Source organism: Cladosporium halotolerans, assembly GCF_011745625.1.
Source record: "Cladosporium halotolerans strain TM138-S3 chromosome Unknown Sca28, whole genome shotgun sequence".
Taxonomy (NCBI): domain Eukaryota; kingdom Fungi; phylum Ascomycota; class Dothideomycetes; order Cladosporiales; family Cladosporiaceae; genus Cladosporium; species Cladosporium halotolerans.
This window is the reverse complement of record NW_027191479.1, coordinates 197,677-209,817: the sequence shown is the minus strand read 5'-3', so window position 1 is coordinate 209,817 and position 12,141 is coordinate 197,677. Positions and strand designations below refer to the sequence as shown.

Here is a 12,141-nt window from a genome sequence, read left to right as displayed (position 1 = left end):
AAACCAATCAGCCTCATGAGTCGACTTCATCACTCCTACCACCCAGCTTTCTAGCCGCCCATTGACGCCAAGCGCGCATCAACGGTCCTATGGCATTCAAGCTGCTTAAGAACGATGCATATCATATCAGAGAAGGGTCTCTTGAATCGCACATGCATCTGACCGGGCGCTTCGAGGCCCGACACGAGACGCCCTCAACGTAAGGGTACTTCGTGAGAGCCTTCGTCTCTCATCCTTCTTTGTGCTGTCGTCTCCGTCTGGTTTTTGATTTCTTCGTGTGTCCGAGCTGGTTCTCAATCTGCGAAATGCATTCTCTACTTCTTCCCATCATCGCCGTTATTGCGACACTGCCATACTCTCACGCCCGATTTGCTACCACAGTCGTTGTCTATGTGACCGTCCCGCCATCTAATTCTCCCACGGCTGCAGCGATCGGTGCACAAGCAGAGACCGCTGAGTCTACCTATTCAAGCCTCGAATCTACTTCTCTATCGACTGGCGGTTCAAGAGCGCCCTCCGCCGTCTCGGAAGCGACGATATCGAGCTCGCAATCCATTCACGAGGCGACTTCCTCGCAAACCTCACCAACAGCGACCTCAACGCCCACACTCACTCCCGAGATCTCTGAGCCTGGAGCATCGAGTCTGGGTAGTGGCGAGGTTGACACAGAGGGCGGTGCTTCTGGATCCAGCTCGGGTGCCTTTCATCTCAGCAAGGGGGGTTTGGCAGCTATCCTCATCGTCGTGATCCTCGTAGTCCTATTTGGCAGTAAGTCAAGTCCGATCCATGCTATAGACCTCAAGCTCATTCTGTTACCCAGTCGCAAGCACCGTCTTGTTCATCATCGCAAAGCGCCGGCAATGGACCATGCGCCAGACTCTCAAGCGTGCTTCTCGCCGCTTGACGGGCCGCGGCGGCTCTTCGAAGACAACGCAAACTTCAACCTCTGCAAACCGCCGATCTCGACGTGATGGCATCCGTATGGGTAGCCCGCCGCGCCCCGCCGTCAGAGCCGTGTATCCGCCAGGCCACAAGCGAGGTCTTGTCGTAGACACCAAGGATCCGGAGAAAGGGCCGCAGCCGCTTGATGGCAGAGCGCCCAAGAACACCAAGCCGAGGGAGAATACTTGGATCCAGCGACTTTGGGGGGATGGGTGGAAATAGTCGTACTGCTGTGATGTCTTTATCTTGAGTTGGCAATGGAAGGCCGAGAGCAGGTTAGCTTTTTCGGTGGATGTATAGTTCTCAGCACGTACATACTCGTGCGGTGTACGTTCGTTTACTTCAGAGAGATCAAGCAATATTATCCGCCAGGCGCGATGATCGTTTTTCAAGATGAAATCGAGTCTCCCAATGACACTCAGTGGAAGGTCTCAAATAAGCAGCATGCGATCGACTGGTCTAGCAAACATGAGAGTTCAAATTCGAAGCTAGTTTCAATCGAGTAGTTCCTTCGTATGATCATAACATCCAATCGCCTTTTCCATTCGTGACGATGAGAACTTCGGCATTCACTCATAGCAACCCCATAATAAATGCGACGAGACCTTTAGTTGTGCGGCGGCTTCGGCTTCGGCGAAGTCGGCTTGACGGGTCCCGGGCCAGCTTTGGGGAGCGTGGACCCAATATCACCCCAGCGAACGTTGCTCCAGGTGACGTGGGTGTCCGGCTGGTTCGCGAGGATGAGCTTGGGGTCGCCCTCAGTGGCATTGCAAGGCCCGGAATTGCCGCTGTCCATCCAGTTCATGAAATCGCCGTCGCTGTTCCAGATCGAGAAGATGAGGACCATGCCGCGCTCGAGAGCGCCGCCCATGGTGGCGAGGCCGCCGAGGCGCTTGCCTTCGGTGCTTGCGGCGTCGCAGTATTCCTGGGAATTTTTAGATTTGTTTTCTCTGGACATGGACGGGAAACATACATCAGTGATGCTTGTAAGGCCCTCACGACCCGATGCGCTGGTGGCATTGGCGTTTGCGATTACCTTTCCGTCCTGCATGTACGTGCGGCGGACGTCGATCAGAGTGCCAGAGGTGGTACCATCGTCGGTGATGAATTGGGTCTTTGGGTAGTGGTCAGCATACATCTCAAGTGATTTTGAGAGAACCTCAAACTTACCAAGACGGTGAACTTCTTCGACGTGTTGATAGTAAAGGAGTTGTTGTAACCATAGTACTGCTGGCGTCCCATGGCGTAGGGGTTGAAGCCGCATCCCCACTTGTCGCAGACTCCGTTGAACTCGCAGTCCGCGCCAGTGCAGCCGCCAATGCTCTCGACACTGCAAGGGTGCGGCGTGTACCCTGTGGCGCGGCCATTCGCCTCCCAAATGTCCATCTCATTGCAGCACGCGCCAAGCGATCCAGTGTTCACAGTGCCATTAAACCAGCTCAACTTGGGGCACTGAGCATCACAGTAACCAGAACCGTAGGCGGCACCGGGGTTTGTCTTGCTCTTTCCTCCGGACATGTCCATCTCGGACAGGTACAGGGCACCGTTCATGCCGCAGGGAAGAGTCGAGACGTCGACGTCGAACACCAATTCCTGACCTGTGAGTTTGACGCTCTCGTATTTATCGCCCTTTTTGTCGAGCAGGTAGACTCTTGGCGAGGCGTGGTTGTATCCTCCATTGCCGTTAGGTGTGTACTGGTTGAGCGTCACCGAATCTCCCGAGGTCCGGACACCAGCCTTAAGATAGTCCACGCCCTGGACAACACAGTTTTTGTTGCAGGTGGCATCGTCCAAGCAGGCTGCAGAACCTACGGCGCAAGAGGAGCCATCCTTCTGTTGAAGTTGATGGTTGTTCCAGTCAATAACAAGGGAGGACTTTTGAGCAGTGCAGCCACGGGCCTTGGTACACTTGTGCGTGGTCAACTTTGGGTGCTTCTCGGGAATTTTGCCTGGCTGTTGAGCGAAGACCGATTGAATAGCCAGCGCTGAAGACAAAACAAAAGCCAGCTTGTGGGCCATGGTGCCTGTGAGAAGAGCGAAGTTCAGTGTGGTTGGATTGATGAGTATCTCAGATCATGGAGAGCGACATTCCTATATAGCTCACCCGGCAGCAGCCAATAATTGCCCATCGCAGCAACACTACAGGGAAAAAGCGCAGATCGCGTCGTGTTTGGGTATGGTCGAGAGCAGACACGGTCCGAGATTGCGAGGGCTGCTCTAGATTGCGGTTTCAGACGCCGTGTATTGGCAACGGTCACGAGGTCTGCACATCAGCACGCTCAGCCTCTGAAGACACCTCGGTAAATCTTGCGAGGCCCTGGAAAAGGTCCAATATTGCATTGAGTCCGCCATTTGGAGTCCAATGGCGACTCGCTTAGACGGCGGCTCGCTCAATTGCCACCGAATGTGTCCAATGTAATCGCCTGGAGAGGAAAGTATGGATGCGGCTCAGAGACGGGCTAGGCGTAAAGATGGACGCCCAGACACGGGGGACCAGATTCCCTCTCGTAGCCACATCTCAGCCGGGTTTTGCTGTGCCTGCTCCGTGCCTGCAGCGGAAAGGTTGCGGCGGCATGTTGATGAAGTGGAGACAAAGGACAGATCACTTCTCCGCAAATTTACAGAACCCCGCGCCTTTGGGCTGCACTTGGGCTCGGCGGACACATCTTTCTTCATCAGTGATAATAACCGGAAGCGGGTTTTGGCATTGAGTTTTGCGCCACGGGAAAACGGGCCGCGAGCCTTGTCGAAGGGAATGTTCGCAACAGAACCTAAGCCCAATTCACCGGGGCATCGCCTCGCTGGATGGCTGGTCGTACCACGACTCGTGAACGATGTCGGACGGCACCTCGGAGCAGGACTTACATTCATGCGAGAGGAAAAGTCACATGGAGTCCGCCACAGAAATCGACAGGCTTTCAACACGGCTACGGTGGCGTGGTAGCTACTTCCCGTCGGATCTTCGTTCCTCCTCAGCGTTACCGCTTAAGCTTGTCGTTGTCAAGCAGAAATGCTTTCGCCCTCTTTTAGATTGGCTCACGATACCACCGCAATAACATCCTCATCAGGTCATTCACATTATACGGCACGATGGCGCTGGATTGCAAGCCCCACTGGACGCTACTGAGCGGTGAACCCGCCATCGACCATCAAAGTATGGCCAGTGACCCACGCCCTAGAGTGAGGTCGTTAGCTATGATCAAGATTACTCCAGGACTGACTCACGCCTCATCGCTTGCAAGGAACAAGGCGGCATCAGCAATATCCTCCGGCTGGCCCAGAGCCTTCCATGGATGTTGTTGGGCCAGCCTTTCCTCGCCTCCATAGACGGAGACGGCGCCTGCAATCATCGGAGTGTTCACGAAGCCGGGGTTGACGCAGTTGACATGAATGCGATCCAGAGCATAGTCGAGAGCCATCTGCTTGGTCATACCGACCACCTGCCAAGGTCAATCCTGGTCTGAGATCTCGATTCGCTATTGAATGTCTTACTGCATGTTTGCTCGTGCTATAGGCTGGAGCATTCCCATGTCCGACCACTCTGTGCCATAGTCAGTCCAAATCGATGCGCGCCATCTGATGCACATCATACCCTGCGATACTAGCCGCATTGACGATCCATCCTCTCGTTCTATCGCCCCGAGCGTTCGGCTCGCGGGGCTCTTGCTCCATCATTTGTTTGATCGCATACTTGCAGCACAACCACGTTCCACGGCAGTTGATGTCCATTGTGCGATCGAAGTCTTTGGTGTCCATCGTGTGGCAGCGGACCGGAAAGTCGTAAGCCAATTCCGCGGCGATGCCAGCATAGTTGCAGATGATGTCCAGGCGGCCCGCCCATTCGACTGTCTTCTGAATCAATTGCTGGATGTCAGTTTCCTGTGAGACGTCACAACTGATGAAGATGGCCAAGTCTGCGCCGTGGAGCTTCTGTATCTGCTCTTCAACTCCGCTGGACTTCACATCTGCGATGACAATTTTTGCTCCTGAGTTGGAAAATTGATGGCGGTGGCTTTGCCTATCCCAGAACTACCTCCGGTGATGACGGCGATGCGGTCTTTCAGGCGGCTGTCGACTGCCATTATCACAAGATCTGTGGGCGAAGGGCTAAAGGTCAAATTGAGTCTCAGGCTGACGGTCAATTCAAAAGTATTACTAGAAATCACGCTTAATGGTTACAGCTGACATGGTACGTAGCGTTCACGGAAGACGCCTCGGCTCTTCTCGTGAAGTCCGACAACGTGCATGTCATATAGGTGGAGACTCTATAGTTCAGCCCCCACGGCTAAGGCAACCTTCCAGCAAAGAAGAGTACTTTGAGACGTTTCGAAGTCCTCTTCAAGGGATTAAGTAAGTGAGGCCGGCATTCTCGTTGTTCTTGACTGCCGATGCAAGAGATGATCAGGGCCATTGCCAGTCTCTCCGGATTCTTTGATCTCCACACTTCCCCACGTGTGGAGCATGGCGATGAGATAAACTATTTGTAGTTACGATTGGCATTCTCTGGCATCTGGCTACGGAAGACATTACACCGAGCTGTGCTCCCGCTGAATAAAACTATAGCCATGCTTGCTCCTCGTCACTTCGACATGAAGAGCCTGTTCGGTACCTGGTCACTGGACAATCACCACTTACCACCATGAAGCATCTCGCCATCGCTCTGCTCCTAGCAGGGCTCGCCGTGACACAAAGATGCCCACCAGCAATTCAAATCGATGCCCAACCCCAAGTCTTCATCATGTCCGACATCTCGAACGAACCCGACGACACGCAATCCTTCGTCCGCCTCCTCCTGCACTCCGACCAATACACCATAACCGGCATGGTCGCCACAACAAGCTACTGGCTGAACAGCACGACAACGCCCAACGCAATCCTCGACCTAACCACCGCCTACGGCGCCGTCGTCGACAACCTCAACTCCCACTCCGCCGGCACCTTCCCACCGCCACCTACCTTTCCTCAATCGCCAAATCAGGGCACCCCGTCTACGGCACGGCAGCCATCGGCCGCCCCCTCTCCTCCGGCGCCGCACACCTCATCGCCGTCCTCGACGGCATGCCCGACGACAGCATCCTACACTGCCAGGCCTGGGGCGGCGTCAACGTGCTGGGCGAAGCGCTCGCGCACGTCCGAGGGACGAGGACGCAATACGACCTGGAGAAGTTCACGCGCAAGATCCGCGTGTACACGATCTCGGACCAGGACAACGCCGGGGTGTGGATCCGGCTGAACTTCCCGCAGATTCCGTATATTGCGTCCGTCCACGCTTGGAACCAGTATAGTCGCGCGACGTGGATGGGGATGAGCGGCGATGCCGTGAGTTAATTCATCCTTTCCTCCCTTCCTACCTCCCTTCGTCAAACCAACTAACCCTACCAGGACACCCCCGGCTCGGACCCCTCCCTCGTCTCACCCGCCTACATCTCGCAGCACTTCCAACGCGGGCCCCTCGGCAGCCTCTACCCCGATACACTCTATCTAATGGAAGGCGACTCGCCCGCGCTCCTGCACACGATGCAGAACGGAGTAAACGGCGGGCCGCAAGACCACCCCGAATGGGGTGGATGGGGAGGTCGGTACAGACTCGTGGATCTGAGCCGGCAGAGCATGCACTATGCCGACACGGCGGATGTCGTGGTAGGTGTTGACCACGTGACGTACTCGTCGAACCAGGCGAGCGTGTGGAGGTGGCGGCGGGCGTACCAGGAGGAGATGGCGGCGCGAGTGGGATGGAGTTTGCAGGGAGCTGGAGAGGGGGGTTCGCACCCGCCGGTTGTGGGAATGAATGGGTCGTGCGGGAGCGGTGCGTTAGAGCTGGAAGTACAGCCTGGGAAGGAGGTGGTGTTGGATGCGAGCGGGACGTGGGATCCAGATGCGGATGTGGCAGGGCACGGGGGATTGGGTTTCAAGTGGTGGCAGTATCGGGATATCAATACGATGCAAGGGACTGTGGATGAGGTGGCGCAGCTGAATTTCACGGTGATGGGAGGTGCGAGAGGGGATGTGGTGACGACGAGGTTGCCAGAGGCGGAAGTGGCGTGCGCGGCGGGGCCGGGGTTGTGGGCGCCGGAGGGTGTGCAGGATGTTTGCGAGCAATATCATGTTATTCTGGAGGTGACGGGGAGTGGGACCCCGCCGATCAGGAGGTATAAGAGGGCGATCTTGAAGGTCCAGCCGCCGCCGCCTCAAGCGGCGAATGCGAGGAAGAGAAATGAGCTTTGAATGAGAGCTGAGATCGAATGGTTTCACCCTGGCTCGATGATGAATCAATCCATGTGCCAAATCTATCGCATGTGTACTTCTCTATCATATGTATATCTCGGTACTACCGACTTGGCCCACTCGCCATATGCCTCCACTGCCCATCCGCCTCCCAAACACCAGCTTTAGTGAAGTCCGCAGCACGACTGCCAGCCATGTATCCAAAGCGGAAGAACTCCGGGTATTGGGCCCTGAGCGCATCGACAGCCCTCTTGTCGTCGACTGCCTCCTCATCAGAAACCAAATCAGTAACCTCGCGCCCCAACCTGTGCCGAGTCCAAGTCCATGTGTAGTGATCATTGAGCGTGCCGTACGCCCCATCCCAATACGAAGTGTCGTCACCGTACCCGCGGAAGCGCTCGACGTCGTTTACGAGGACTGAGACGCCGTCGTACGACTTCTTCTTCTTCGGATCGTAGACTGGCAGCGGACCGAGGTCGAAGGTGATGTTGTTCTGGCCGACGTTGAGGACGTCGATGTTCGGGAGGAGAGATTTCTGCTGGGCGTCCTTGAGCAGCTCGCCGGGCGTTTGGATGATGCTATCGAAGCCCCAGCGGGCGATGCCGTTGATGAAGAGCCCGACTAGGAGGCCTTGGTAGAGCAAGGAGGGCCGGTTTTGGAAGCAGGTACCTGGCAGTAGAAGCAGGGCTAGGATGTAATGATGTATGCGGAGGTTTTCGCCGGGGATTGCAAGAAGTAGCAGCAAGCCGAGCACGAAGAGAGAGTAGATAAGCAGGTAACGCGGCATGCGACCTTCAACGCGGAAAGACCACGCCTGACCGAGCGCAATGAAGAAGATTGACAGCACGATTATGATCAATGCTGGAATCGCGCCTGGCTGAGCTTGGATGTCATGAGGAGTCAGACGCTGGATCGGAATGCGATCGAACGTGTAGTTGTTCAAAGCACCGACCCAGGCAGGTCCCAGCCAAAGAACAGTTTTCTCGAACTGAGCGGTCAGGCCGGTAAGTGACCGCTTGACCGTGTATTTGTAGGTAATCGCCGCGCAGAAGCAGGCCGGGAGAAAGCGACCAAATGCCAAAGATAGTAGAGAATAGTAATTGGTGAGGTTTGGCGGATCGGATACCAGGCCAACATGGAAGAACAAGGCTACGAAGTTCGACCAGAAAAAGACCCCAGGGCTCGTCGTGAATATCGAAAGCATAGAGGTGAAGAATACAGTGATCGCCAGTGTGGGCCATCGAAGGTCTTTGCATTGCGATCGCGTACCCGACAGGAATCCAAATGTCTGCGGGAAGTAACTGGGGAACGGAGTTGACTCGATACTGTGCTGCTTCAGACCGGGGAAAGAGGGCTGCTCGCCGGTGAGTGTCAAGACACCGCATCCACCCTCAAGGTCATTGATGAAGCCGGCGTGAACGGCAGAAGCGCAGATGAAGCTGTCTCCTCGGTAAATTGCGTTATCCACGATATCATCCGAGAAGCCAGTCTGGTACTCGACAGAACCGCCGATGACTTGAGGCTTGTATACAATTTCTCTGTCACCCACGGCATGCGGATCTAGTGCAAGGATCCTGTCGCAGTTGGCCGGGCACCTGAAAGCCATAGATTGGTTTGAGAACGGTCTACACTGATCTCCGTTGAGACCGCATCGGTTGAAATCAGACCAGTATCTCGCGGAGCAGCCTATGCGCGTTGGACTGCCATATCCGGGAATCTTCGCTGCGAAACTGCTCCGCCATAATGCCAAACTGAAAACAAGCAGCCACGCCAGGTACCAGAATCCAAGCAAAAATGTACGATGGGTCTTTCTCGGCGCATAGCGATCCAATAAAGACAGAGGCGCATGTTGTACTTTCGGGAAGATTGGTGTGATTGTGTATATGCGAGGCGGCTGCGGGCCCTTCACCCACTCTTTCGTGGCAGCCCATGCTCTGTGAACGCCTGGTGGTACATTATTCGCAATCCTCTCTTGCCACGATGGGTTGAATTGGCCGCGCAAGCCTTCGAGCTCTATAGTCGGCGTTTGGCGCAGAGGCGAGTCTGCGCCGATGCTGTCTGAATCCTCGGGGTCATCGTGGTATGGACGGATGGGTTGTGATTCGTCGTCGGCATCGGCAGCCTCCTCTTCGTCGTTCCTGTGCGGGCCCATGTTTTGTGTGATTTCCGACCTCGCCGTCTCTTTTTCGTGGTCCTGTCTGGAGTGAATGTGGCGCCTGCGCTGAGTCTATCGATGCATCATTAGGATTCGCGAGCGACCACAACAAATATTCAAAAGCAGTAAACGCGACGACTTTGTACGAGAGGGTGTCGCAAAGAGAGCAGCACTTCCGACCCAGGCATCTTCAAGGGTCGCAGATCTTACGCGTGCCGCTGGCGAAGCACGCTGTTGGAGCTCCGCTCGGCATTGGGCGGGATGTCGTCTTGGCGGGACATCCTCGGATTATCTCGCGTGTGACAGGCGTACCTGACAGTAGCGATCCGGCGATATCTTGTATGCAGTAGTGCGGCGGATGGTAACACCGTCAACGAACACGCACGATACAGCAAGATGATATACTCCGGCGCCACGCCGCAGAGCTCTTGCTGCTGCAGACGGCCACCGGAGACGGACAGGGTGCAGACGCCGAGTGCCGACGCCGAAGGGCGCGTTTCTGCATCATCGATTGCTGCCCGCCTGCCGGATTTGTAAGACGCGAGTTGCGGCCGCGATAGCAACATCATTCGCCCCAATTGAAGCCCTGCCGCTCTGGGGAAGCTCACGTCGTCTTTCCCATCGCGACAGTCACGGTAGGTCATTGTAGCTCATCTCTTTGGCTTTCCAATATCAATCGCCTCCATCGGCAACAGCCATGCCACCCTCATCAACCCACCAGTCCACCGATAGCGGCAATGATACTCGCCCGCCGCCCAAGGACTTGAGCCACCATCTCAGCAGGAGCACCAAAACCCGTGCCGCGAGCTCCATCAAGGCCTTCTACAAGTACTTCGCCATTCCCGGCATTGGCCAGCTCGCCGGTGGTCTGCCCAACAACTACTACTTCCCATTCGACACCCTCGAGGCCAAAATCGCCGAGCCGCAGAGATGGCAGCCTACGCCGAACAAGCCCATTGATCCGCCGTCCGAGGAGGAAGCTCTGGCTGCATTGGACCTCAACGACAAGAGCAAGACGCAGAGCAGCCCGCTGCACCAGCCCCAGAACACCCTTGAAGTTCCGCACACCTCATCGCAGAAGAACCCGCTCAAGAAGATCGATCTGTCAACTGCCCTCCAGTATGGCACTGCTCAGGGATACCCGCCGCTTTACTACTTCATCCGACAGTTCACACAGGAGAACCTACACCCCAACTGTCCGTACAAAGGCGGTCCTGAGGTCATTCTGACTTGCGGTAACACCGATGGCTTTAGCAAGGTCCTGCAGGCTTTCACCAACGAATGGAGCGAGGAGAAGGATTGGGTCAGGGACAGAGAGGGCTTGTTGGTTGAGCAATTCGAATACATGAACGCTGTGCAGAGTGCTTCACCAAGAGGCCTCAACATTGCACCTGTCGCCCTGGACGACGAGGGTATGCGTGCCGACGGTCCAGGCGGCCTGAAGGACGTCTTGGAGAACTGGGACTTCAAGAAGGGCAAGAGGCCGCACTTGATGTACACAGTCACGTGAGGAATTCCCGTCAGACTTCACCCTCCAACTTAGCTAACACCTCACAGCATGGGCCAGAACCCAACCTCCGGTGTGCAATCGCTCGAACGCCGCCGCGAAATCTACGCCCTATGCCAGAAGTACGACGTGCTGATCGTCGAAGACGACCCCTACTGGTACCTGCAATTCCCCACCGCGACCGCAGTCAACACAATATCCACCTCCGACGCCACCAACACCTCCTTCAACCCCACCATCCCCCTCCTGACAACCGGCGAACCGCGCCCAGCACACTGGAAATCCTCCGGCTTCGACTTCCTCGACAGCCTCGTGCCCTCGTACATCAACATCGACACGGACGGCCGCGTGCTGCGCCTCGACACCTTCTCCAAAACCGTCGCGCCCGGCTGCCGCCTGGGCTGGATCACCGCGCAGCCGGCCTTCGTCGAGCGCATCCTGCGCATCACCGAGACGACCACACAGCAGCCCTCGGGCTTCGTGCAGAGCATGATCGCCGAGCTCCTGCTCGGCCCCGACCACAGCGGGATCGCCGCCAACATCAAAAAATCCGGCAAACCGGGCCTCCCCGCCGGCGACGGCTGGAGGATTGCCGGCTGGGTACGCTGGCTCGAAGGGCTGCGCGGGAACTACGAGCGGCGGATGAACCGGATGTCGCGGATTCTCGACTCTGGAAAAGACGCCGTGAAGACCGGGCGGCGGAACAGCTTCGCCTCGCTGCTCGCGGAAGACTCCGACGGCGACGCGGAGGAGTGGAGCGTGGTCGAGAAGCAGCAGCTGTACAGCTTCGACTGGCCCGTGGGCGGGATGTTCGTGTGGCTGCGCGTGCACTTCGAGGGCCACCCTCTGTACTCGCACTACGCGAAGAAGGACGCGCTGCCGCGGCTGTCGAAGGCACTGTGGATCTGGTGGACGCGCAAGCCGGCGCTGGTGCTGGTGGCGCCGGGGACCATGTTCAGTCCCACGGCGGAGATCCGGGACGCGGAGGGGTGGAAGTATTTCAGGCTTTGCTTTGCGGCGATCGATGAGGAGGAGCTAGGCAAGGTTTCGGAGCGGTTGGCGGACGGTGTCAAGAGCTTCTTTGGGGTGAGGGATGCGAAGGTCATTGAGGATTTGTTGGATGAGGATGAGAAGGGTGAGGAGGCTGGGGAGGATGTCGTGCAGTTGACGCATATGATGGGGCCTTGTTAGGTGTGGGATCTTTATGAAGTTACTACGTAAGTGTATGTGTTTTGGGCAAGTCTGGGAGATAATATTGATGGGCACAAGGCTTTGGAGTTAGGACCATGCCATACACGAGCTTGTATACATT

The 12,141-nt window shown here is 56.4% G+C and overlaps 6 protein-coding genes across 6 annotated transcripts; 3 read left to right on the top strand and 3 right to left on the bottom strand.

The window, feature by feature from the left end:
* WHR41_07288 (uncharacterized protein) lies at positions 1–1,327 on the top strand. The gene is made up of 2 exons (XM_069375893.1): positions 1–768; positions 821–1,327. The coding sequence occupies exons 1-2, from the start codon at positions 306–308 to the stop codon at positions 1,162–1,164; spliced, it is 807 nt and encodes a 268-aa protein (XP_069227275.1). The 5' UTR covers positions 1–305; the 3' UTR covers positions 1,165–1,327.
* Positions 1,328–1,400: 73 nt separating this feature from the next.
* On the bottom strand, positions 1,401–2,961 carry WHR41_07287 (uncharacterized protein; the record flags this gene model as incomplete). Its single annotated transcript, XM_069375892.1, has 3 exons — positions 1,401–1,867; positions 1,916–2,056; positions 2,113–2,961. 3 exons carry the CDS (start codon positions 2,959–2,961, stop codon positions 1,550–1,552), a joined length of 1,308 nt encoding a protein of 435 aa, XP_069227272.1. The 3' UTR covers positions 1,401–1,549.
* A 1,101-nt stretch (positions 2,962–4,062) lies between these two features.
* On the bottom strand, positions 4,063–5,024 carry WHR41_07286 (uncharacterized protein; the record flags this gene model as incomplete). Its single annotated transcript, XM_069375891.1, has 5 exons — positions 4,063–4,117; positions 4,168–4,382; positions 4,435–4,483; positions 4,535–4,907; positions 4,976–5,024. 5 exons carry the CDS (start codon positions 5,022–5,024, stop codon positions 4,063–4,065), a joined length of 741 nt encoding a protein of 246 aa, XP_069227273.1.
* Positions 5,025–5,581: 557 nt separating this feature from the next.
* WHR41_07285 (uncharacterized protein) lies at positions 5,582–7,167 on the top strand (the record flags this gene model as incomplete). Its single annotated transcript, XM_069375890.1, has 3 exons — positions 5,582–5,928; positions 6,015–6,261; positions 6,325–7,167. The coding sequence occupies 3 exons, from the start codon at positions 5,582–5,584 to the stop codon at positions 7,165–7,167; spliced, it is 1,437 nt and encodes a 478-aa protein (XP_069227270.1).
* Positions 7,168–7,270: 103 nt separating this feature from the next.
* WHR41_07284 (uncharacterized protein) lies at positions 7,271–9,319 on the bottom strand (the record flags this gene model as incomplete). The annotated part of the gene is made up of 1 exon (XM_069375889.1): positions 7,271–9,319. The coding sequence occupies one exon, from the start codon at positions 9,317–9,319 to the stop codon at positions 7,271–7,273; it is 2,049 nt and encodes a 682-aa protein (XP_069227271.1).
* A 601-nt stretch (positions 9,320–9,920) lies between these two features.
* On the top strand, positions 9,921–12,020 carry WHR41_07283 (uncharacterized protein; the record flags this gene model as incomplete). Its single annotated transcript, XM_069375888.1, has 2 exons — positions 9,921–10,828; positions 10,880–12,020. The coding sequence occupies exons 1-2, from the start codon at positions 10,020–10,022 to the stop codon at positions 12,018–12,020; spliced, it is 1,950 nt and encodes a 649-aa protein (XP_069227268.1). The 5' UTR covers positions 9,921–10,019.
* Between the last annotated feature and the right edge of the window lie 121 nt (positions 12,021–12,141).